Source organism: Gadus morhua, chromosome 7 (assembly GCF_902167405.1).
Source record: "Gadus morhua chromosome 7, gadMor3.0, whole genome shotgun sequence".
In the NCBI taxonomy this organism is placed as follows: domain Eukaryota; kingdom Metazoa; phylum Chordata; class Actinopteri; order Gadiformes; family Gadidae; genus Gadus; species Gadus morhua.
In genome coordinates, this window is record NC_044054.1 from 10,125,736 (window position 1) to 10,148,369 (window position 22,634).

General features: G+C 47.2%; 1 protein-coding gene across 3 annotated transcripts in view; it reads right to left on the reverse strand.

Moving 5' to 3' along the window:
* The window catches only part of mcama (melanoma cell adhesion molecule a), a 33,337-nt gene extending 11,284 nt beyond the window's left edge, over window positions 1–22,053 (reverse strand). For all 3 annotated transcript variants that reach the window (XM_030360547.1, XM_030360546.1, XM_030360545.1), the window contains exons 1-3: window positions 21,777–22,053; window positions 1,511–1,641; window positions 217–445 (exon numbers count right to left, since the gene is read on the reverse strand). In XM_030360547.1, the coding sequence (XP_030216407.1) occupies window positions 217–445; window positions 1,511–1,641; window positions 21,777–21,834 (418 nt within the window). In that variant the 5' untranslated portion in view covers window positions 21,835–22,053. The remainder of the gene's footprint in view (window positions 1–216; window positions 446–1,510; window positions 1,642–21,776) is intronic.
* Between the last annotated feature and the right edge of the window lie 581 nt (window positions 22,054–22,634).

Below are 22,634 nucleotides of genomic sequence, written 5' to 3' on the forward strand. Positions count from 1 at the left end.
ACTGTTTCGCCTTTTATTTTGAGCATTTGACAAATAAAATAACATGAACATTAACGTGATCCACAGACCAACATTGAGAAGACAAAGAGCACAGTGCAAAGAAAACCAGGGTTGTCTTGGATGGGCGAGGCGTTGCGGTGGACCTCTGTGGAGGAAGAGGGTGTGGGGGGGGGGTCCCCTGAGCATGCGAGGGCGTGTCTCCGGACCCCTACTCACCGAACACCCGGAGGTTGGTCCTGCCCTCGGCGTTGCCTGCCGCCAGGCCGTTCACCTGGCAGATGAACTCGCGCTCGTCCAGCAGCAGCACGTCCTGCAGCGTCAGCACCGAGCCCTGCGGGTCCGAGTTGACCTGGATGCGCGTGCTGTACTCGGTGTCCCCGTCCACCATCTCCTGGTCGTTGTCGCTGTAGAAGATGCGCGTGCGCAGACCGCTCTTGGCCGCTTTCTGGTGGGCGGGGGGGGGACACAAGGAAGACGCTGTTCATTCAATCCTCTACTCTCTCTTCCTCTACTCTCTCCTTCTTTAAATCCTCTACTCTTTCCTCCTCTACTCTCTCCTCCTCTACTCTCTCCTTCAGTCTGTCCTCTACTCTCGCCTTCTCTACTCTCTCCTTCAGTGTGTCCTCTACTCTCTCCTTCTCTACTCTCTCCTTCAGTGTGTCCTCTACTCTCTCCTTCAGTGTGTCCTCTACTCTCTCCTCCTCTACTCTCTCCTTCAGTGTGTCCTCTACTCTCTCCTCCTCTACTCTCTCCTTCAGTGTGTCCTCTACTCTCTCCTCCTCTACTCTCTCCTCCTCTACTCTCTCCTTCAGTGTGTCCTCTACTCTCTCCTCCTCTACTCTCTCCTCCTCTACTCTCTCCTTCAGTGTGTCCTCTATTCTCTCCTCCTCTACTCTCTCCTTCAGTGTGTCCTCTACTCTCTCCTCCTCTACTCTCTCCTCCTCTACTCTCTCCTTCAGTGTGTCCTCTACTCTCTCCTCCATTAAAGGCCCTGTGCTTATTTTAAAACAAGATCTAAAATGGTGTGTTCGCACAGACTGGATGGCTGGTTTGTGACCAAAACGCAGCGCTGCATTGTGCCTCTAACGCTGCAGTGTGCTGGAAACAGCCTCATTAGTCAACGCTTTCCCCCACGCCACCCAATGCACGGCCGCCTGCCATTGGTCAAAAATAACGTCTGGACCGGTGAGGCCCAGCAAGGATACAAGGTCACGGAGACGTAGGAACCACTGTAAGGATGGTAGGCGTCATTACAGAGCAGCCCACACATGGCAGTGACTCTGTTTTACCGTCCAACACGCCCGCATTGGACAGCGGGTCGACTGCTGCCGACGCGGCCGTTTCAATCTCATTTTAGTATAACATCATTCCAGACGCAGTTAAAGAAAAGTATAAATGAAATTGAAAAGAGATGAAACAGAATGAAAAGAAATGATGTTTGAGAGATCAGCGAAGGGGAAAGAAAGCCCAAGGCCACAGCGGGGTTCTGGCCCCCGGCCCCCGGACTCACCACGAACCACTGGATCATGACCAGGCTGGGCTTGGCGTTGTCAGTGAAGTTGTACTGGCAGGGGATCTGGACCAAGTCGCCTCTATACGCCTCCACAGTCTCATCCATAGTCAGCTCCACTTTAGCCCACACTGTGGAAAACACACACACACACACACACACAGCACATCTGTTAGCCTTCGGTAAGTCAGAACATGAAGGCTCCAGCTAGTCTTCCACAAGGTGAACTGAGACATCATTTGTCTTTGGGTGTCGACTGCAGCCCAATTTAAGGTCGGTTTTTAAACACGCCAAAATCAACACGTTGCATTATCTATCCGTGGAGAGCTCTCATTCCCCACACGTCTCGCTCTCCCAGAAACAGTCTCTCTCTCTCTCGGTCTCTCTCCCCTCAAGGCTAAGTGTAGCCACATCGCTGCATCCTGAGCCAGAGAATGGGTTCCCGAGGCGTCAACAGGGGAGCCCGGACAAACCCGGAGATGAGAGTGCTTGCCAGCAATGTTAGAGGCCTGCTACTATTCTAGTGTCGATTGTATTCTACATCTTTTTGTTCGTACCCCCGTACCTCCATGACATTTCACTAGGGCATAATGTATATGACGGTATTATGGGGAAAATTAAAGCTGAGCTGCTGATGATAGAAGTCATTGTAGAATGTATGACATTGTCTAGCCTACTATGTCTACTATGTGTCTTATATGCAGTTTGCCAACTTAGTGATCTTACTGTTGATCTGTTTTATAACCAATATTATCCTAACTGGAAAAACATATACTTTCATGCTAAATAAACTGCTACTGAGATGTGTGATTGTTTTAATACAGTAGCGCTACGCTGCCATTAATATCCCTTTCAGTTCGACGTCGGGGCGTTCCAGGCGTCGTTTTTGAAACGGGGGGGGGGGGGGGGGGGGGGCCAGACACAGCACTGGGCCAGACACAGCACTGGAGAACGAACCTCTCAGTCTCAACAACAATGCAACGGCAAAGACTTAAATATCGACTATTTAATTATATATCTTGCTTCAAAACTTGGCCCAAATACATATCAACATAATAAGAATGTATTCATAGGATGTCTGAAAAGGTTTAATGGAAAGAGGAGCGTGTGTATTTCCGATGGTATTGAATGATAAATACCCCGATATACCGTAATACTGTCATACCGCCCAAGCCTTATTATAATATCTTCCCATTGGTATTTATCTTATCTAGTGTCTCTTTCACTATGGACTAGTGAAAGATTAAGTGATACAGCATGGATTTTGTTTTAAGAGAGAAAGGTCCAGGTAAGATTGGCAAGTTGTAAAAAGAACGCAGAAAATACCAAGATTTTGAAACTTTACAACCTAAAACATTTATATCAAGTGCATCTAATGCCCCAGTGATCAGCAGGCAAGATGGACTCCCCTAACCAATAAGGGAAGAGACGCCCTGATTGGTCAATATCAAGCCAGGAGCAGTCTAAAATCAAACTTGTCTCATACAGAGGCCGACGTAGTCATATTCTCACAAAACATTTGACCGATTCTGATTTGATCTGACAGACGGCTAAGGCTTTTCTTACGTCTAAGACTCAAATGGTGGCTGTTAATTATGCAGCACCTTTAACATATGGTTAACATGGACATGTACACACGCCTCCCTGCTCTCCTCAACACCAACACTGCACTGGGGCACTGCCTCTCACTCCATATAAGTCCCTCCAGTCTAGTCCCAACAGTCGGGCCCCGTGCTCGGTCAGCCGTGCCTCTGAGGCATCGACGCGCGCCCCATTGTTCCCACACCTGGAGGGAGAGGCCCACAGGACCGCCGCCTCAGCCAGAGAGGCTAAAGAACAAGCTGAGGTTGAGAGCGTTCATCGTGTACCCAGAGGATGTTGATACGGGGAGGAACACAGCGGAGGGGGGACAGAGGAGGTGCTAGTGGCTGGCAGGGGGAGGCCACATCGCAGTCCATGTACGAGATGACCCGTCTCTATGGGGGCTGTAGTGGTAACTTTTCACGCTAATCGGATTAGCACCAGGGGGGCTACCGGGGGATTTGACTCCCAAATCCACCCTGGGGCCGGCCTTATCTGCTCTCGACTCTGTGTGCATGCACACAGTCTGGGTTGTGTTGGGTCTGCAGTGTTGCGTTCATGTTATCTGTGCTTTTCTGTGTCTGGACGTCTGCAACTGGACGATTAAGACAAGATATATTTTGTAAAAAAACGAATCTGTTTTTTTTACAAATCTGGTGATTTGATTTGGCCGTGTTGACAGGCATATTTGACCGTGTTGACAGGGCCTTGTCACCCTGGGGCAACGGTTCTGGCTTGGAGAACAGAAAAGGTCAGCACTTCTCCACAACACCATTACTCGGGTTTGTCCACACAATCAAGGGGAGCCAAGAAGGGAGCATCACAACATTTCAAATCCCTTGATAAAAGAGGCTCCTTTGTTTATATCTTAGTATTGAGTGCTTTGTTGGACAAATTCTTATAATATATAAATGTAATATAGCGGACAAATTTATTTGTCTTTTGGCATGAACCTAAGGGGCAATCACATCGCTTTTTATGGCATTTTTTTTAAAAAGGTTACAGCTAGTACAGCTTAACTCAAACTACTTAGCTAAATCTTAGTTAATGGCCTTCAAGTACGAACGGAAACAATGGTCGTTTGGGGCAACAAATGAGCGCGCTCAGTAATTTGCGGGGTAGACGGGCATTGTTCCCAGCCCGGACAGAGAGACCCCGACAACCAGCTTGAGACAACAGCGGGGACAGAGGAGCCTTGGTGGGGTTAGAAAGGCGAGAGGAGGGGACATCTTGGCATACAGTGGCTCATTATGCACTAAAGGCGCGGACAATAGCTGCAGAGCCTAATCCCGGCGCTCCCAACGTTAGCCTCCCCTCTCTGATTAAGCCCGTCAGGCTGGGGCTCCGGGGTCCCCCTCAGCCACCGGTCAGCTTCCTAATCAGCTGTGACACCAACAGTTGGCCTCATTTTCATTTTAATCGAATGGCCCCTCCGCGCATGCCTGGCCAGCCATGCGCTCAGCGACGTGCCGCGTGTTTCTGCTGATAAACGGGGTAAACACGAAGCGGAATCCGGCGCTAGAGCAGGGGCCCGCTCAGCGCAATTAGTGGATTATGCTGATGTGCGCCCGCCAACCACAACCTGGGCTCTCCCTATTTTGACTTGGTGCTTGTGCCTGTATAAGCAGGGCTCCCACACTCAACCTCCTCTGCCTGCAGGGTCAGCCTCACTAATATTAACCGATCCCGCCGTGCCTGGAAAAACTTTCTTGACCACGATGAGTCCTGGTTTATGGTTTATACTGCGAGGGCTAGCTCAACCTCCGAGCCATCTTCCGTTCTTTACCATTCCGTTTCCACATGTCTTTTATTTTTCGGGGGAACTAGACCTAAGATGGTTTATCATATACCCTGACTGGCCATGAAACCATCATAACAATTTACGGGCTAAAACAGATCTTAGAATGGGATTCCATTGCCCAGCATGCTGAGACCGGCCCACTGCAGCATGAAGCCTGAATGGGGGCAGTGACCTGCTTTACTCTTACACGCTGCAATCAATACCAGCCTAGGGAGGGTCATGTGTACGTGTTCGTACCGAGTTCTGACGGACATCCAGGAGGGGGGGGGTTGGGGTATGGGGGGGAGCAGGTGGGAGTAGGCCTGCTGCAGAGCCCAGAGATGAGAGGATTTCTCCACACACACATTTTTGTGTGATCTTTGCAGTGAGGGCTGTGTGTCTCTGTGTGTGCATCGGAGGGTGTGTGTCTTATCTCACATCAAAGAGTATATATACACATTCAGCTCTGAAGTGCAGAGACGAGACTCCCCCCAACCCTCTACACACACACACACACACACACACACACTCCGCTGACATGCTTGTGGCTTTTTGGGGGCCAGCCTCCGGCACAAATCTCTGTGGTGGTTCCCATCCCCGGGTCAGTCTTTTCACAGAGCTCAAAAGTCTCTGAGACAAGCTTAGCGGCCGACAAAGGGCCGAGAAGGAGCGGGCTCAGATCTCCTGAGAAGCGTACCTTTTATTCGCCCGCACACACCACACACACACACACACACACACTACACACACACACACACACACTACACACGCCACACACACCGCAGCACAATGCCAGAGCTTTTGGGTGCATGCAAGGGCTTCTTTCTTGGTGCCGCGGACAAAACGTCTCCCGGCCGGTAGCATTCGCTCCGGCGGGTGTGAGACGACATGAAAGTGTATTTTGGACCCCGTGAGACTCCCGTCGAACACGGAACGGGTCAGAGTCGCCGTGACGACCGCTCGGGTCCCATGCACTCGTGGCGCACCGCGTGCCGCGTGACGACGCGTTGACTAATGTGTGACATTGATTCCGGTGTGTTTTCCCCGGCCCCTGACACAACAACAGCCCCCAGAGGTCTCCGGTGCTCGGGGGCTCAGAGGGAAGGCGCGCTCGTTATCTGGGTGGGGGACTTCTTAAGGAGGTGCATTCATCTTTCAGGACCCCACCCTGTGGCAGAGGCTTCATTAAAGGATCATGAGGGGATGGGTTATTTATGCTGGCTGCGTCTGTGTTGACAGTGAGTCGGCCATGAGCTCGCCACCGAGGGTTGGAGGCCATGGAGAGCAGGGAGAGCTGACACCTCATTAAAGGTCAACAGGGTAAATACTGCATCTACAATGGGTGGTGGTGGGTGGGGGGGTAGTCAAACAGTGAACGTGTGTGTTTTAAAACAGGGAGGTGTGAGATCCGTGAGTACATGAGAGAAGGAGGGATGACAAATCAAATCCCCCTGAGGTCCATGGCTCACAGCTGTGCTGCAGGTCTTCATACGAAATGTACAAATGTACAAAAAGGTAGCGGGATGGCAGAGATCCCTACAGTGCACTGGATACAGTTTAAAGTGTACCAGCTCACTGGGCTCTGCTTTTTTAGAAATGTGATATCAACCAGCATATTCATTTCCTATTGCTCACGAAAGAGATTATTATTATTATCAAAAGCCCAGTGATAACAGTGGCCCGAAGTAAGACTCAGAAGTGACATTCAGACACCGCTGCCTCTGATATGACAGAGAGTGTAAGAGGAGAGGCTGGGCCCAGGTGTGCACGGCTGCTATTCCAACATAATAAGACCTCCTTCCCGCCAGGCCGACGTCGACAGCAGATCCCCCCCGCCGGCAGACACTGACAAAAGCGCTCCTTATTCCTGACCCGCGGTCACCACGGTAACGGGATATCCACCCGGAGAGCGGCTGGCCCGTGGCGGCCGTGTGTCCCAGGACGTCTCACAGCAGGACCGCCGCGACAAGAGGGTCCGTGAACCACCGCATTGCCCACGGGAAAGTACCGACAGCGAGAGTGTGTATGTGTGAATTGTGAAGGCTTTAGGGTTAGGGTTATTCTTATCATGCTTCATATCTGCCAGTTGTAGTCTAAGATTTGATTTTGTAATTTTGCCTGGGTATAATAGTTCCCATCTATGTGTGTGTGTGTGTGTGTATGTGTGTGTTTGCCCCTGTCCAACAGCAGGACGAGCTATGTCGGACCCCTCCCAAGAAACAGCTATCAAACGGGCAGCGGTTGGCCGCTCCTCCCCGGCCCCCCGCTGACGGAGGCTTAATGCCCTCAAAGAGAATATCAGAGTGATCACAGGTGCACACGCAGCTGCCTTAATGAGGTGGCACACACTGAACCAAGTCCAGAGACCCTCGCCTGCTGCACACACACACATGCACGCACGCACACAAACACACACATGCACGCACACACAAATACACACACACACACACGCACACAGAAAAACACACACTGTTACAAGCACACACACACACACACACACAGAAAGAGACAGACAGTCAGAAAGAGTGAGACAGACAGAAAGAAAGGGGAACCGAGAGAGGGGGAGGGAGGGAGGGGGGAGAGACAGACAGAGGGAGAGAGAGAGAGAGAGAGAGAGAGAGAGAGAGAGAGAGAGAGAGAGAGAGAGAGAGAGAGAGAGAGAGGAGCAGAGAGAGAGAGAGAGAGAGAGAGAGAGAGAGAGAGAGAGAGAGAGAGGAGCAGAGAGAGAGAGAGAGAGAGAGAGAGAGAGAGAGAGAGAGCGAGAGAGAGAGAGAGAGAGAGAGAGAGAGAGAGAGAGAGAGAGAGAGAGAGAGAGAGAGAGAGAGAGAGAGGAGCAGAGAGAGAGAGAGAGAGAGAGAGAGAGAGAGAGAGAGAGAGAGAGAGAGAGAGAGAGAGAGAGAGAGAGAGAGAGAGAGAGAGAGAGAGAGAGAGAGGGAGAGAGAGGTAGAGAGAGAGAGAGAGGATTGGATGTGGATGTGAATTGCATTCTATCCATTTTTCCCCGGATGCTTTTATTTTTCAATATGTATCTTATTGTATTAATGGTATCAAATAATTGGAATTTGTTGAATTCAGTTCAATCTTTTTTAAGTCAGACGTCCATGATAACACACACAATGAGGCATAACTTGAAATAAACACTTTGTTTCTAAACATTGTTTGAACCTTTTACATGCTCTAGTTTTACACCATTAAGTCCAGTGGACGAGGTGCTTTTGTCCCAGTGGGCCGCTGAAACGCTGCGGTCTGAGGCCCGGATGAATCCATACAAAGGGCCGCTGACGCGCTGATAGCGGAGAGAAGCCGCAGTGTTGTGTGTGTGTGGGCCCGACGCAGCGCTGACGTTATCAGCTCTCATCTTATCAACCCAACCATCAGCACCCGGCCGGCAGCTATGCATTAGCAATGCCAGGGCTGGCTAAGCACCGCAGGTCCTGAAAGTAGTAAAGAAAGCCGAATAACACCCAGGCTTAGGGTGGGGATAGTGGCTAGCAGGCCCGGGTTGTCGTCATTGTTTAGTCTCATAAATCAGCCCAGCATTGTCTCCTCGGTGCCCGCAGCACCAGGGTCGTGTGAAGGGGAGGGGATCTGCTGGTTGGAGGGAGGGAGGTAGAACAACCTGGGGCTTACGGCGGGACAGGGAGGAGGCAGACGTGTGCAGGAGGGGTGGATCCGGGGGGGCTGGGGTACTGTTGATAGCGCCAGCGAGGGTCACAGGGGTCAGCTTCTGGTTATCCTTGAAGGCTCACCTTCAGGGAGGCTCCTCCGGGCCGACGGCCTCAGGAGATTTACGGCTTTATCTGTTTTCACAACAAGCGCGCTTGCGTGTTTCAGAGTGACACGGGCCTTTGGAGAGAGGCGTCAGCACGACGCCCCGGTCTGGTAGCTCCCGGGGGGCCGCGGCCGTCCTATAGGTCGAGCGCACAATGACCTGTGTGCCCCCCCGGCATGGCTGGGGACAGAGGGAGCATGGGAGAACCTCCTGCTCTTTATTATCTCTGATCTCTGGGAGCTGGGTGGGAGTCCAGTTGTTGGCGACACGCACAGAGTTATTTCGACCGCTGAGAGACCCTCTTGTTTCACAGACCGGGGGTGTGGGAGCGTACGGACCCCTGCGCCGGGACCTTGAGGAGGAGCGATGCAGTCGCCCCGTTCCCTGGACTGTGTGTGTATGTGTGTGTATGTGTGTGTGTGTGTGTACAGTATGCGTGTGTGTGTTTGTGTGTGTATGTGTGTGTGTGTGCGTGTACTGTATGCGCGTGTGTGTGTGGACTGTATGCGTGCGTGTGTGTGTACTATGTGTGTGTGTGTGTGTGTGTTTGTGTGTGTGTGTATGTGTGTGTGTGTGTGTGTGTGTGCATTTTGCGTGCGTGGTTATCAATGACAAAAGAGAAGGGGGGGCGGAGTCTTCCCCACTGACTCAGGCAGCTGTTAACAATTGGGAGGTCTCCCCCCCTCACTATTCCACTTCCTCTTAAGGAATATGGGGGCTTGGGGGGGGGGTGCCGGGAGCCCTCTATGGGACACCTGTGCCATTTGTCTTGTGAATGTGGGAGGGAGCAGACCGGGGGAGGGGGCGGCACCAGGGATATGTGGGGGAGGGGGAACAACGAGGAGGGGGGGGACCACACACAAAGTTTTAAGTATTGCCTCCTCCATGCCAACTACACCTGTGTAGCCACAGCAAATCCTGCACCCACCCCTACCTCCCTACACACACACACACCAATGCACAGACGCACACACATACACACACACACACACGCCAACACACTTACACACGCACACATACACACCAACACACAGACGAGCACAAACACACGCGCGCACATACACACACACACTCTGACGGTAGCTACTGCTGCTGTCACCCTGTTGTTTGGCGTTGCCGTCGCCCTGGAGTTCTTCATATGTCTCCCCCATGTCGGCCTCATCCCACTTGTTGTGAGGCCGTGCTGGAAGACGGGTTACGCCTCGTGCCCACTGCACCGACAGTCAAAGGACGTCAGAAGGCGTGGCTGACGGATGGGGGAGCTTTCCAGGGTCTGATTCGATGACGGATCCGTCGCTGCCGAAAACATTTTTCAACTTTTTGAAGGAGCCTTCAGCGCACGGATCCACAATGCATTGCGCGTCCGTCCCCATTCAAAGTCAATGGGGATCAGTCAACGGACGGAGGCAGTGGGCACGAGGCGTTAGACATTGTGGTGTGATACGACCGGATAAGACCGAGCCCACAGAGTGACAACACGGAGACGCCTAGCGTCGGACCACCCCTCTAAAACCGATCAATTATCTATCAGCGGATCAGTGCATCGCAATCCACTAGGGGTCCAGGTGAACGTCTCCGAGACCAAAGGCACGCCAGGCAGGAAGGGAAAGGTCTTTGAACATAAAGGGAGGAACAGCCTCTGTGATATACGGAGAGATTCACAGCCCACCAATTAGGACATTTTTGTGTTTTAATGGCGCAGAAGTGCGACGCCGGGGGCTGATGCCACGTGAAAAACCGAGGATTTATTAACCAGTCAAAAAAGAGACGCACAAAAAGATAACAAATCTCCCCGTGCTGACAGAGGAATAAAGTCCTCGCTGAAACCCGCCCCTCTCTCAGGGGTACGTCGGCAGAGTGCTGCAGCGGTGGCGGCGGTGCTGCCGGTGGTGGTTATTTAAGTATCTCTTTATCCCAGCTCTTTGATATGCCAAGTTCAAAGACCCGACACGGATCACCTTGATCTGCGGACCGGGGCGACCTGGAGAATTAGCAACTCCTAAAACACTGAGAGGAAGAGGTCTTTGTTGGTGGACGTCGAGACAGTCGTACACACACACACTTTTAATTAACGGGGATGGTATTAAAGTGCGCGGCGGCGAGCGGACACGCGTTCCTTTTGATGTGGGCCCCGCCCGGATCCTTTAATCAAGTTGAGGCTAATGCCTCTGTGAATAATGAAACGCTGTTTCTAATCAAATTGATGTTTTCAGATAAGAGGGCAGAGGAGGGGGAGGGGGGGGGCTTTTCAAAGTGAATTGTTTCTGATGTGCGGAAATGCGTGCTCCCCCCCCCCCTTTGAATCTGCGCTGTTTACAAAATGTAAACGCAAGAAGAATGCAACACAGGAGCTCTGCTCCACTCTGCTCGGCCCAATCTGGCAACCGGTTCATCACAGTCAACAAGCACCGAGTGGAACGGCTGCATTGTTTTAGTGATTCCTTACACGGGTCTGTTGTGAATATTACTAACAGATGTTCTTCTTTAAATACTTTTAATCAATCTCCATTTCATTGAATAAAAATAACTAGGTACCTTCACTTTAGATACTTTGGTTCTTCATTGTATTGTGGAAGCGCAGAGCTAATTCCATATTGGTCTCTCCCACATCTCTTACAAAAACGGATGACAGGGCGAGCCATAGAAAACACAGATAGCACTACGAATGCACGCCTTCTGTCATGGTACCCACACTTCATGTGGGCGTTGTACGAGGAGGTCCCCCCCCCCCCAGTCTGTTCCTCCTGGTGTTCACCTGGTGGGCTTTGTGTCCTGACTGATTTGGCGGTGGGCCCTGTTATCCGCGGCCTGGGATCTAATTGGCTGACTTCCTGTGATAGGTCACCGGAGGGCTACCGCTGTTCCAGCAGATGCCAAGCTGGCAGGAGGCGGTGGTGGCGGCCAGTGGGGGGCCGCCATGACTCAAACATCCTCTACTACGCCTCCAGACATGGCTGGTCAGAACCAAACCACCGTGTTCCTCCAAAGCTCTCTCGTACAACAACACAGTAGCGTGTGTGTGTTAGGGTGATAGACAGACAGCGGGCCCTTGGTATCTCTCAGAGCTGGGCCGTTCCACGCGGGGCGGGGGGGGGCGGGTGGGGGGAACGTTGGCGAAAAGACACGGTTTGACGTAACGAGGAGCAGACAGCACTTTGGGGAGCCATCCGTAAGGAACAGGAAGCTAGAGGGTCTCTGTCACATCACTATCACCATATGGGGGCAGTTCAAACATGGAGGCTAATCTCCCCACTTAATTTCCAGGCTTAGGGGACGGCTTCACGTATACAGCGAGAGCCTCCCCCTGGACAGCTTGGGGCCCGTGATACAGAATGACCCCATCACACAATATGGCCTGCTAGCGTGATCTGTTATATATATATATATATATATATATTTTTTTTTTTTTTATTTTTTTTTTTTTCTGTATACATTTTTTGGCACTATAACATTTTATATTTTGCATCTGAAATCTACTTCTAGGTTATATGAGAAATATCTTATGCCATTTATACTCATCTGGCATTAACAGAAACTGCTGGCTGCTGTTTGAGATCACAGGACATGTTTTCTTTGTGCTGACTAAGCTAGTCTCTGATTATAATTACAGTTTGTGGGAATGTCAAGCAGAAATTTATAGCAGGAACTGCTTTTTTGGGTCAGACAAACAAGTCTTTTTGAATTCACATGTGGTTAATACAGTCGTCAACAGAGAAAAAGATTGAACATTTGCATTTAGAGAACCTTCGACTGATTGCCGGTAACACTGTCGGTACAATGAGAAGGCTTAGGCTAGGACGCTGCTGCCCTGCACGTAGCACAGCCACTGGCAGCGGACCAGTGAGATTAACAGGAGTTAGCAGACGATGTGTTGTGTTTTCTGATGTCCACGCAACTTTTTATCTGAGAGCCCCCAGTGGAACAGAGGGATTTTTGAAGATATCATTTTATCTGTTTAGTAAGGTTAGGATGACCTTATTAGACTCGTCCGGAGAGATGAAGGGAAATACAGTATCAGTACATGTTGCAGAGGGGAGAAAAACAAGAGTGAGAGACTATGGGAGCTGTCCATATCCACAGTCCTGGTCTCTGACCATGTGAATTAGTCTTGGTTCAAGACTTCTTCAAGTTCATTGATGACAATTCTTTGTTGATTGTTAATTAGACATGTTTCTGGCATTAACATTATAGTGCATTGCAACACACAAAATACAAGCCATTACAAAAATAAATGACACGATAATATAGGTGATAAGTTGCATAATACACAATATGATTGCATTACGAGATAATCTTATAATGTCTTGACACAACCTCATCCAACTAGCCAAGTAATTTGGGGACATTTCCATGGTAAAATCGGTGAAGCGGTTCTGATAACCGAGAGGCGATCAGACAATGAGTGGAAAGCAGAGCAGATGTGTTGTTCCAAATGGCATTCCATCATATGCTCAACAGTTATTCCTCGGCTCCCTTCGTCCCTCTCTTCACACCCACGTCACTTAAACAAAGCACCGTGTCCTTTGAGGCCAGCCATTAGAACAATACTCTCAGTAAACAAACGCCTCCCTAAAGCAACTCTGGGGAGCCCTGAATTAATGACCGTCTGTCCTGCTGGGAGCCAACAGGAGGGGCCGTGTTTGGTCCAGGCAGACTCGCACTGAGAGCTTCTGTACACCACTTATTTTAGCAACGCATCGTGTTGTTAATATGTTTAAACGAAATCGGCCAAAACAAATTGTATTGTGATTGTGATATTGTCAATCATACAAAGTATGATTTGTCGCTGTCAGCCCTTTCAGATCATAGTGTCATGAAGCCACAATGTAATGTATGAAAATGATGTTCGTTGATGATGCTCATTCTGGTAACATGTACGAATGGTAAGTAATAATGTGATAAAGCTCACAGCCGAATGCAGAAGGCGTCAACATCATTAAGCCTGAGGGCAACAATAACAGTAATGGGCTATGACGCTGTGATGATTCCCCTTTGTGCGCCGAGTGCTACTTAACATAGACCCCCCCGACACAGGGCTGACAGGTCTAGGAACTGGTCGCTTCTCTTTCATCATCACACGGGTTTCGCCGTTCAACACCCACATCGTTCTAGGGAGGTTGTGTGGATTAATTAGGGGACGTGTCATTTTGGGAATTCAGATTATTCATTTGGTTGTTTGCAATACAATCAAAAAAAAGGATATGGAAGGAAGGCACTACCGAGCACCTCGATGCCAGGCGAGGGCTGGGACTCAGTGAACCCAGTGAACGGCCATCAGGATTTAATGAAAATCTATTTCTACCTATCAATCATACAGAGGAGAAGCAGCCCCACACAGACCATGTTGATGGCACGCTCCATTAGGGAGAGCGCACCCTCCAGGAGAGACGCTTTCTCTTGGCCCCAGGGTCACTATGAATATTCATGCACATATGTAGTCCTGCCTGCACAACTGCACTCATTCCATCAAAGCCATCCCCGAGTTATCCAGACCTCATTATCGTTAGATGCCACGTCAGTGTGGGAGGCAGCCTGGCATGAGGCCAATGGTAACGTGATGCTGCTCTACTATATTTCACAGGGATATGATCGTTTTTAAGGATAATCACAAGGGGAAGAACAATTCAGAGGGGCTGTTGGGAGTCACACTCAAAAGTGTGACACCAAAAGCTTCGACAAATACCTTGATGATACAACACTCAATTAGAACTTATTCTTACTCAAAGAATTAGAAGTATATAGAACTAAACTAACTAGCGTACTCCTACAGAACACTAAAATTCTAGTACTATTGCCTATAAGCATTTCACATTTTTTTAATGCAACTGTGTCTGGTAGCCCAACACTATACAGAGAATCTCCTTGGGAAGATCCTTTTACCTGCTTCCCCAAGAGACACTCGTTCATCAGTTGGACAAGAAGTTTGACATAACCCCAGAGAACAAAAGGAAACCGGACAACCTGACATTCCACAAGACAATGGGATGGTTGGAGGGGATGTTTGGAGCTAACATCCAATAGACAGAGGCGCTTGTGGTATTTGAATTGTTCTGATACAGGCATCATATCCATTACAGGGATTCAGACCTTTAAATCCAATGACATAGAGCTTCTGTCAGATTTCCCACTCCTTAGGCATGCAGACAGGGAGATGTATTAAATGTAACTCTTAACATGTTCTCATGAGTCATTGTGCTGTGCGTAGCCATGCTATTGCCCCTTCTGAACTTAAACACGTAGTTCATCTCCTTTCGTAGCTCCTCTTTGTTTATGTTGGTAACTTGGTCATGTCATGTCATGTTGTCAACATTGGGTACATGGAGCAGAACAAAGTGGGTCATATTTTCAATGCTTTGGGAAACGCTTTCTTCATAAAACGTGTCAGACATCCCGTTTATTGTAGACATACATTTTATTCATTAGTAAGCTGTCGTCTTTCAGAACATTTCATTGCTTGCACTAAATAGAGAGTGCATCCTCACAATCACAACCCGAAATGTGTTGTTGTGCTATATACAGTTTACGGCTAGCAGTGTGTAGCTACTGAACTCTTTAGTGTCCTGTGTATTTTCGGTGGATAAGCCTTTTCAGTTTTAAAAAAGTAAAATCAATAGGGGACCTTGTTTTTCCATTTTGGGTTGGGATTGCTCATTGTCAAGCGTCCTCCAAGAGTTAGGGAGTAGGGGGGAAGGGGGGGGAACTTCCTCCCTCAAGACTTAGTTAGATGGAGATCTGATCCCGCCTGGATAACCTTCTCCAGGTGTAGGACTCCACACTGGCCTGAACCTGGTGGTGTGGCATCTCTATGGATTTTATTCTACTTTTGAAATTTGAACATGGTAGTATTTTGTTTAATGACAATACAAAACAAGTTAGGTTTTTTCTACATTGTTTTTCAATGGTCTCTTTAATTCAAATAATAAGTAACTAGAGATACTGCAAATCAACCAAAACAATTTGACCGAAAATTAGAACAAATGTTCCTTATGGGCCAAATATAATTTTCCCTTAACCCCCTTAGGATAATTTATTCTCGTTTTAACCTTCCATCTCCCCTAACATGCCAATAAAATGATTAGTAGTAGACGTTTTTGTGATAGTAAGATACACATGTCGTCAGGCTGTGACGCTTTAATACACAAGTCGGAGAAAGACTGACAAAATGCATTCTGGGAAAGGAATTCAGAGACGAACCGTACTGAAGGGAATGCAGCCGGCTTGTCAATGTAAGATTGAGAGGTAGAGGTTGGACAAGGTGGCAACCATTGTGGCGGCTACCATATCTCTGAAACCCGAGCCACGCATGGCAACCCCCCGCAGCTTCCGATGGATCCGCCTGACAACCGATAAATGGGGAGGCAGGTGTGTGTGTGTGTGTGCAGATGCTCCCTGAGTCCCAGAAGAAGAGAGGGGAAGGAGAAAGGAAACGCCTGGTGAAAGGACCAGGAGAAGGAGGGGGTTTTCCAAGTAGCAGAACATCAGAGGGGTTTCGGCGGGTCCCAGTGGCATTAGCCGGTCCCGTGCCAAGGCTTGGAACGCGGCCCTAGAGATGGCCATGTGTCCTGCAGATGGGCGCCACTCAATATAAAGATGGTCCCTTTTCGTGTCCAATTGTGCTGATTTGTACAAAAAAAATGCTCTTTTTTTTTAAACTATTAGGCACTGGCTAAACATGTGCACACCAATGTGGAAATTTGTGCACGTTAAAACTACTAAACCAAGTTCATAGTTCATAGTTTCTGCCCAAAGTTTCTGCCCACTTCTTTAAGAAAACGTCTTACAATGACATTAGCCTGTTTGTAGTGTTTTGGAAAGGCGTTACTTTGCAATTATTTTGACTATCAATAGACTTTCTGAGACTCTAATGAAGTCTTTCAACTTTCAAGGAAAATCTTGATTGACGTTAGGTTGTAGCACAGTTTGGAACAAGTCTTACTGTCGCATGGGTAAGAGATATTTATCCCTTCCTAATGCCATATGACTGCAACTGGTTCAAAAAATTATGATAAAGAGACATGCATACATCGATCCTACATTCTTTCGATTCACTTTTAGGACATAAAGTACATGGATAAAGCAAAAGCCAAGTGAAGATTATTTGTGGCGCATCAGGCCTGGGATGGTTTGGTTCCAGAGTGTGTGATTTGCCATGATAGAGTTTAAAGCCCTGGCTCTAGGCCATTGTAAATGCTCTACCCCACCCCCGTCTGCCTTTTCTTCTTTTGGGCAATATTGACTGTTATTCAACATACTGCTTAGATCTGCAGATTTGAAAAAGAGGCGCATTAGTCTCTAAGGCAAATTTGTCATTTATGGATTTTTCTCTGTTTAAAGAACCGTTATGAGTATACAGACCAGGCTCAGAAGAATTTATTTAGCACTGGGAGAGATAGTCGATGTGTAGGGAATTCCTAAAAAAAAAGTCTGGTTTAAACCTTACCTACCCAGTGTACACAGTGGCAGCTGTTGGATCCCATTCCAACATCAATGATCTGTGTACTGTGGAAAGCAATGCAGTATGCAGGGCAAAAGCTTTTAGGTTTTTGCTTAGGGGGGAGATGTTTGCTCATCCTCTGGCAACTGATCTGAACAATGCTTTTGATCATTCAAAACGCATGGCTTTGTATTGCAGAGAAAAATAGCCGTACCTGGGGATTTAGTGTAGAAGGTATTGTGATTTCACAATTCCATTTGATTTGGTTCAAAAGGTCCACATTCTATTTGATATAGATTTTTCTCTCAATTCAATAACAGACATTTTAGTAACAAACCAGTTGATGTCCCTGATTTTAAGCCAGCAGTGGCCGTCGTCCTTTGGAATTGAAGCTCATCAGAAACTTAGCACGAGGCGTGCTAGCAATACGATTTGGCGAGGATCACCACACGACCTCTGGATTTTGAGACTCTATATCAGATTGTTCAATTAATATTTAAAATGAATAGGAAAAAGTATATCTTTACTCGACCCTAGTTCTCAAATTGCCTTCGCCACCTCAAAGCTCAACACTTTTATCCACCTTTCATATCTTGGATCCACCAGTGGGCAGGTTTGAACTCAGTGAAGGCTAAGTGGCAGTTCTCAGCGTAAGGAAGGCTCTAGAGGGGGAAAGGCTCAGGTCATTCATAGTGCCAACACCACCAGGCATTCCATAAATGTAATGATCACTATTTAAAAAATTCCCTAAGAGACATTCCATTTTCTCCCCTCCATCAACTTCTTTTTCCCCCCACTTTGGAATTCATTCCTGGCTGATCGATGTTTTGCAATTGCCAGTAAAAGCTTTATAACCAGGCTCCATGGGACGCAGAGGGGACTAGAACGGCACACTCACTTTAATGAAAGACAATGAGTCAAGTATGCTCCATTCGGTATCGGTCATGCCTGTCTGTCACTTCAGTCTAATGCAGTAATCCTGCTCGAGCAACTGGAGCCAACAGCTGCAGGCCTTTTGCTTCATGGCATCCACAAACCCCCCCACTGCCCACACCGGAGGAGCATAGAAGGAGAAGGAACCCCCTGCATTTCCCTCACCCTCTGCATTCTCTCATATTTCCCACATAAATGGTTGTCTGAACAGAATGTTTCAAAGGATTTTGGCAGTCCATTTCAGCTCAAAGTTTGTTACATTATATAGTTTGTGGGTTAAGCCATTCATTGGACGGGGTTAGGAGATGTGGGAAAAGGGTTGCCAGATATTCTTTTTGCTTAACTTGCATCTTTTTTAAGAAGGAACATTCTTAAGTGGTTGTGGAGGAAGAACCATCTGCTTACTTTAAATATCAGTCGTAGTACTAGTGTCGAGTAAATACTCTCTCCCAGTTGACATGAACCTACACTTGTGTTAATACTGTTGTAAACAATCGTGTTAGCTGTGCGCATAACCAAGTCTATTTCAGGTTCATCACAGTTTACATTAGCAGACAGGACCTGAGAGTAGGGCCACACATAGTGCATGAGTATTTACTGGTGGGCAGTACATTGATTACATTGATTTCTTTCTTTGTTTCCTCAAATGATTGGCCTGTCACTTAAATGTAATGAATACTACTTAATAGTGTGTTCTTTGTTTTAAAACGTTGACTTTAACTTAAGAAGTTAAACGATGTGTTGTACTAGTCCTCTGCTTTGACGACATTACATCAAAAGAAAGGAAAAACAATGTGCGGTGTGTTTTTGCGCTACTAGACCGTGGAGCTAGCCTGCGGTCAGTAAGATGAGAGCGGCTGACCGACTGACCCCCAGTGGGAAGAGGAGTCCCGCGCCTGATGTGGCTGATGAAGGGACTAGAGGGAGGGCCCTTGGTGACCTGGCCGCTGTTGCTGCACTGCTGTTTACATGAAGAGCAAATGTTGTCTGGCCAGAATGCACCGCGGTGCCAGCATGGATTCCTGGCTGTCAGGCAACAGTCCCCCAGGGGACTTAGTAATATGGTGCCAAATTCAAACCTAATACAAAGAAACGTGAAGTGATTTGTACATTCTGTGGACGGGATTTTATCTAGAAAACCAACAAAATAAAAATGAAAATGTTTTACTAGATTCATTTATAATTAGATTTAGTGAGTAGAGGCTTGTTTGTGTGTTTAAGCAGTCGTGGGAAAGGGCGGATGCAGGGCTCTGGACCGAGGGCTATGTACCGGTACAGAATGCCAAGATGGGCCATGATTGATCCAACCAAGGATCCATTACCTAGATGAAAAACATCACTCTCGTAGTCTCAGATTGAGTTTTACTGACGGCATATCAAAGCTCGGCTAAACGTAACCCGGTCACGCTCGCATGTCTCCTCAAATCAATTCACCAGTCTGAGTTGAGAGGATGTCATGTCCAACCGAAACAGTGCAGTGCAAAACATACACAAGCACTGGACTAAAATAAAGTTGGTTATTGATCGGGCGATGCGGACAGAATCAGGATGAGTTATTTAGACAGCCACAATGTAACTACAATGTAACGTAGCTTCATCAGAGTGTTCTGCATTCGGCCGCCTTGCCTCCACACAACAGCCACACGTCCACCGAAAGACATGAAGCAGAATTGGTTCATGGCTTTTAGCTCGGGTAAAACCTGAACCTAAAAAAAAAACATTAAAAAAAATGTTTTTTTAAAAAAATTTACCTGAACCTTAACTGATTTGAATTTTCCGGCCAACAAACCAAAACAAAACCTAATTTATTGTCTTAGAATAGGCAATGGCGGAAAGAGATGGGAAATACTAAATGCTATGTAAATCATAGCAATTGACAGCGGATTCCATTATTGACTTTTCGATGTTTGGTTCAGTGAAATCTTTAGTGAAGGCAACAGCTCAAACACAGATTCTGACATGCAGTTCTGATTAAGTCCAGGTCGCTCTTCACTGTGGTCCACCTGTACGATGAATGAATCGCCTCTATTGTTGTTACCCTGCAGGAGAGCCTTGAATAGATGTGAGTTGAATGGTATCACAGATCTGGAGCATAGGTTCCTTGCCAATTCCTCTGCTTACTTAAGTTAATATCACATTCTTCCAAGTCAGCTCCTCTATACAGCCTACATCCCGTGGCTTCCCCTTATATGGGGGCCAGCCATGTCCACAACCACTAACGTTCGGGGCTGTGCTTTTGCTGCACACACGCCCTCACCTCCCTTCAGCAAACGCTCCCAAAGCAACTCTCTCTATGAATGCATGCAAGGATTGGAGTCGCTGCTCTTTGGTCCTCAAAAAAACATCTGCTTTCAGTCATAGGCAGTGAAGTGTTTATGGTTTTCATTTAAAAAAATATGAGGGACTGTATTAAATATATAGGGATGAAAAGACTCCCCTGAAATGGTCAGAGTTGTGGTAGTGGTCGGTTGTTGGCCAAGCCCACTCTGCTTCGTAGACACACTACATTGTGATAATAAGGTACTGCCTCACCGTGAGCCCTTAATCTATTTTTATTCATGCTTATTCTATACAGGAAATTAATAAATTATTTATGCATTAATAAATTAATGATATTCAAACAAAAGTTTACAATAGCCCAACGACGTCAGAGCCCAACGATCAATTCCCAAAGTCATTCAAATTATAGTAAACTGAAAAACAAAACCTATTCAAATTGTATTCAAATCTTTAATTTAACTCAGACAATTTCACGGCGAAGGGCCTTCCAACTGCCTTCCACAGAAGACAGGCTTTCTGTTTGCTCCAAGCACTTTATGCCTGCAGGGACAATTTATGGCAATGCTGACATATCATCAAGTAAAGAAATTGTGCTTTGAAAGGACCAAATATATATATATATATATATATATATATATATATATATTTGTCTGCTACAATTAACATATATTGATTACTCTGGTGCATTTGAATGTTCTTATCAGAGCCTACATTGTGCCTCATTGTTACAATAGATGAATCCAGAAACGGCCAGTTTGGGGAGTGAGCAGTTGTAACCAAACTAATAAGGTTACCAAAAACAAGGAAGAAAAGATACAGTCAGATACATGAGGAGGGATTCATCCGAGCTCAACCTTCTAGGTCTACCCGATTACCAATATCTCTGACTATATCTCAGTCATCACAGCATTGTATGTAAACCACTCATGGTTGAATTACAACTCGGCTTTCCTTCAGGTTGACATCACATGAACATCACATTAACCGGCGCTACTGTTCCATTTTTGACCTTATATTAGATTGTGTTTCTCCAGGGTAATACACTGCCCAAATAAGTGAACTACTGACCACCACAATGTGAAATTAACAGTCTTTCAGAGGAGAGTCCTCCAGGAGAAGCTGGCACTGGCACTGACACCAGCTCCTCCTGGGAATACGGTCACTTAAAGTCTGCTTTTGTTGAGTGGAACAGATTGAAAAACTATAACAAAGTACAATGTAAAATGGTGACTTATACTCTTCGCGCCTTCAGAGGAAGGTTAGCTTAAAAAAAACAAAAAACGCTGTATAATTTTTATACAGAACTGTATAAAAACACGATCGTTTGCCATCCTAACTGCTTACCACCAATTAAATAAACGAAGAAATCATGTTTTCTGCATCTACCCAAAGGAACTCCGTTTCCAAGCGCCTCAACGCGCACAGACGCGCGTATACCGCGGTCATCCAAACTCCGCATGTTGAGCCGAACCAAGATGCTACTCACCGCTCAACGAACACAGGTGGAGAACCGCCAGGAGCAATATCTGGTGCGGAAAAGCCATGTTCCGGATGCTCTTCGTTAACCGTCCCGACCTGAAGAAAGTGTGGTGTTGACTGGTGAGTGGTGGGAGCAGACTGGTGAAGGGTGGAGGGCAGTCTGGTGAGGAGAGGAGGGCTGACTAGTGAGGGGAGGAGGCGGACCGGTGAGGGGTGGAGGGCTGATGACTGGTGACTGCCGGGATAGTTGCAGAGAGAGGGGAGGCGACTTCCACTAATCTGTCTGCTACTGCCTTTTTCTCACTACTTAGCTGCCTACTTACTGCCTCATTTATCCAGTTATTCTCTGTCAAACCAACGTCACCCCGTAGTACCAAGTGACCAAACAACAAATTATTTGTTTAGAATTTTTGTAGCGATATCAACTGTTTTATATCACTACACATTTCAAGTGTTGTGTATGTGGTACTTTTGAGCATGTAATTACAATTAATAACAATAACATGTGGTCAATAATCATGCATTCCCTTCTAATCTAAGTTAGGCCACTAACTACACTTGCACACTTACTTAGTTCATTTCTAAACATACTAGTAGTACGCTAACAAGGTATTTAAGTAAGCTACATAAGTAAGAGTTGACTGCTACGGCTGTCTCTGCACTCACGACACGTGTTCTTCCAGAGCGCCATTGGTGGTGATACATAATACATTCATGTGACTAGCAGACCTTCCTAAGCTTAGCGAATTCTTCTGATCAATCGTCAACAGTATTCAGAATACAGACATCTGTAATGTTTTATTGTTATGTTGAGTAAAAATGCCTTAAAATGACTTTTGTGATTTTATTATTATTAGTGATTATT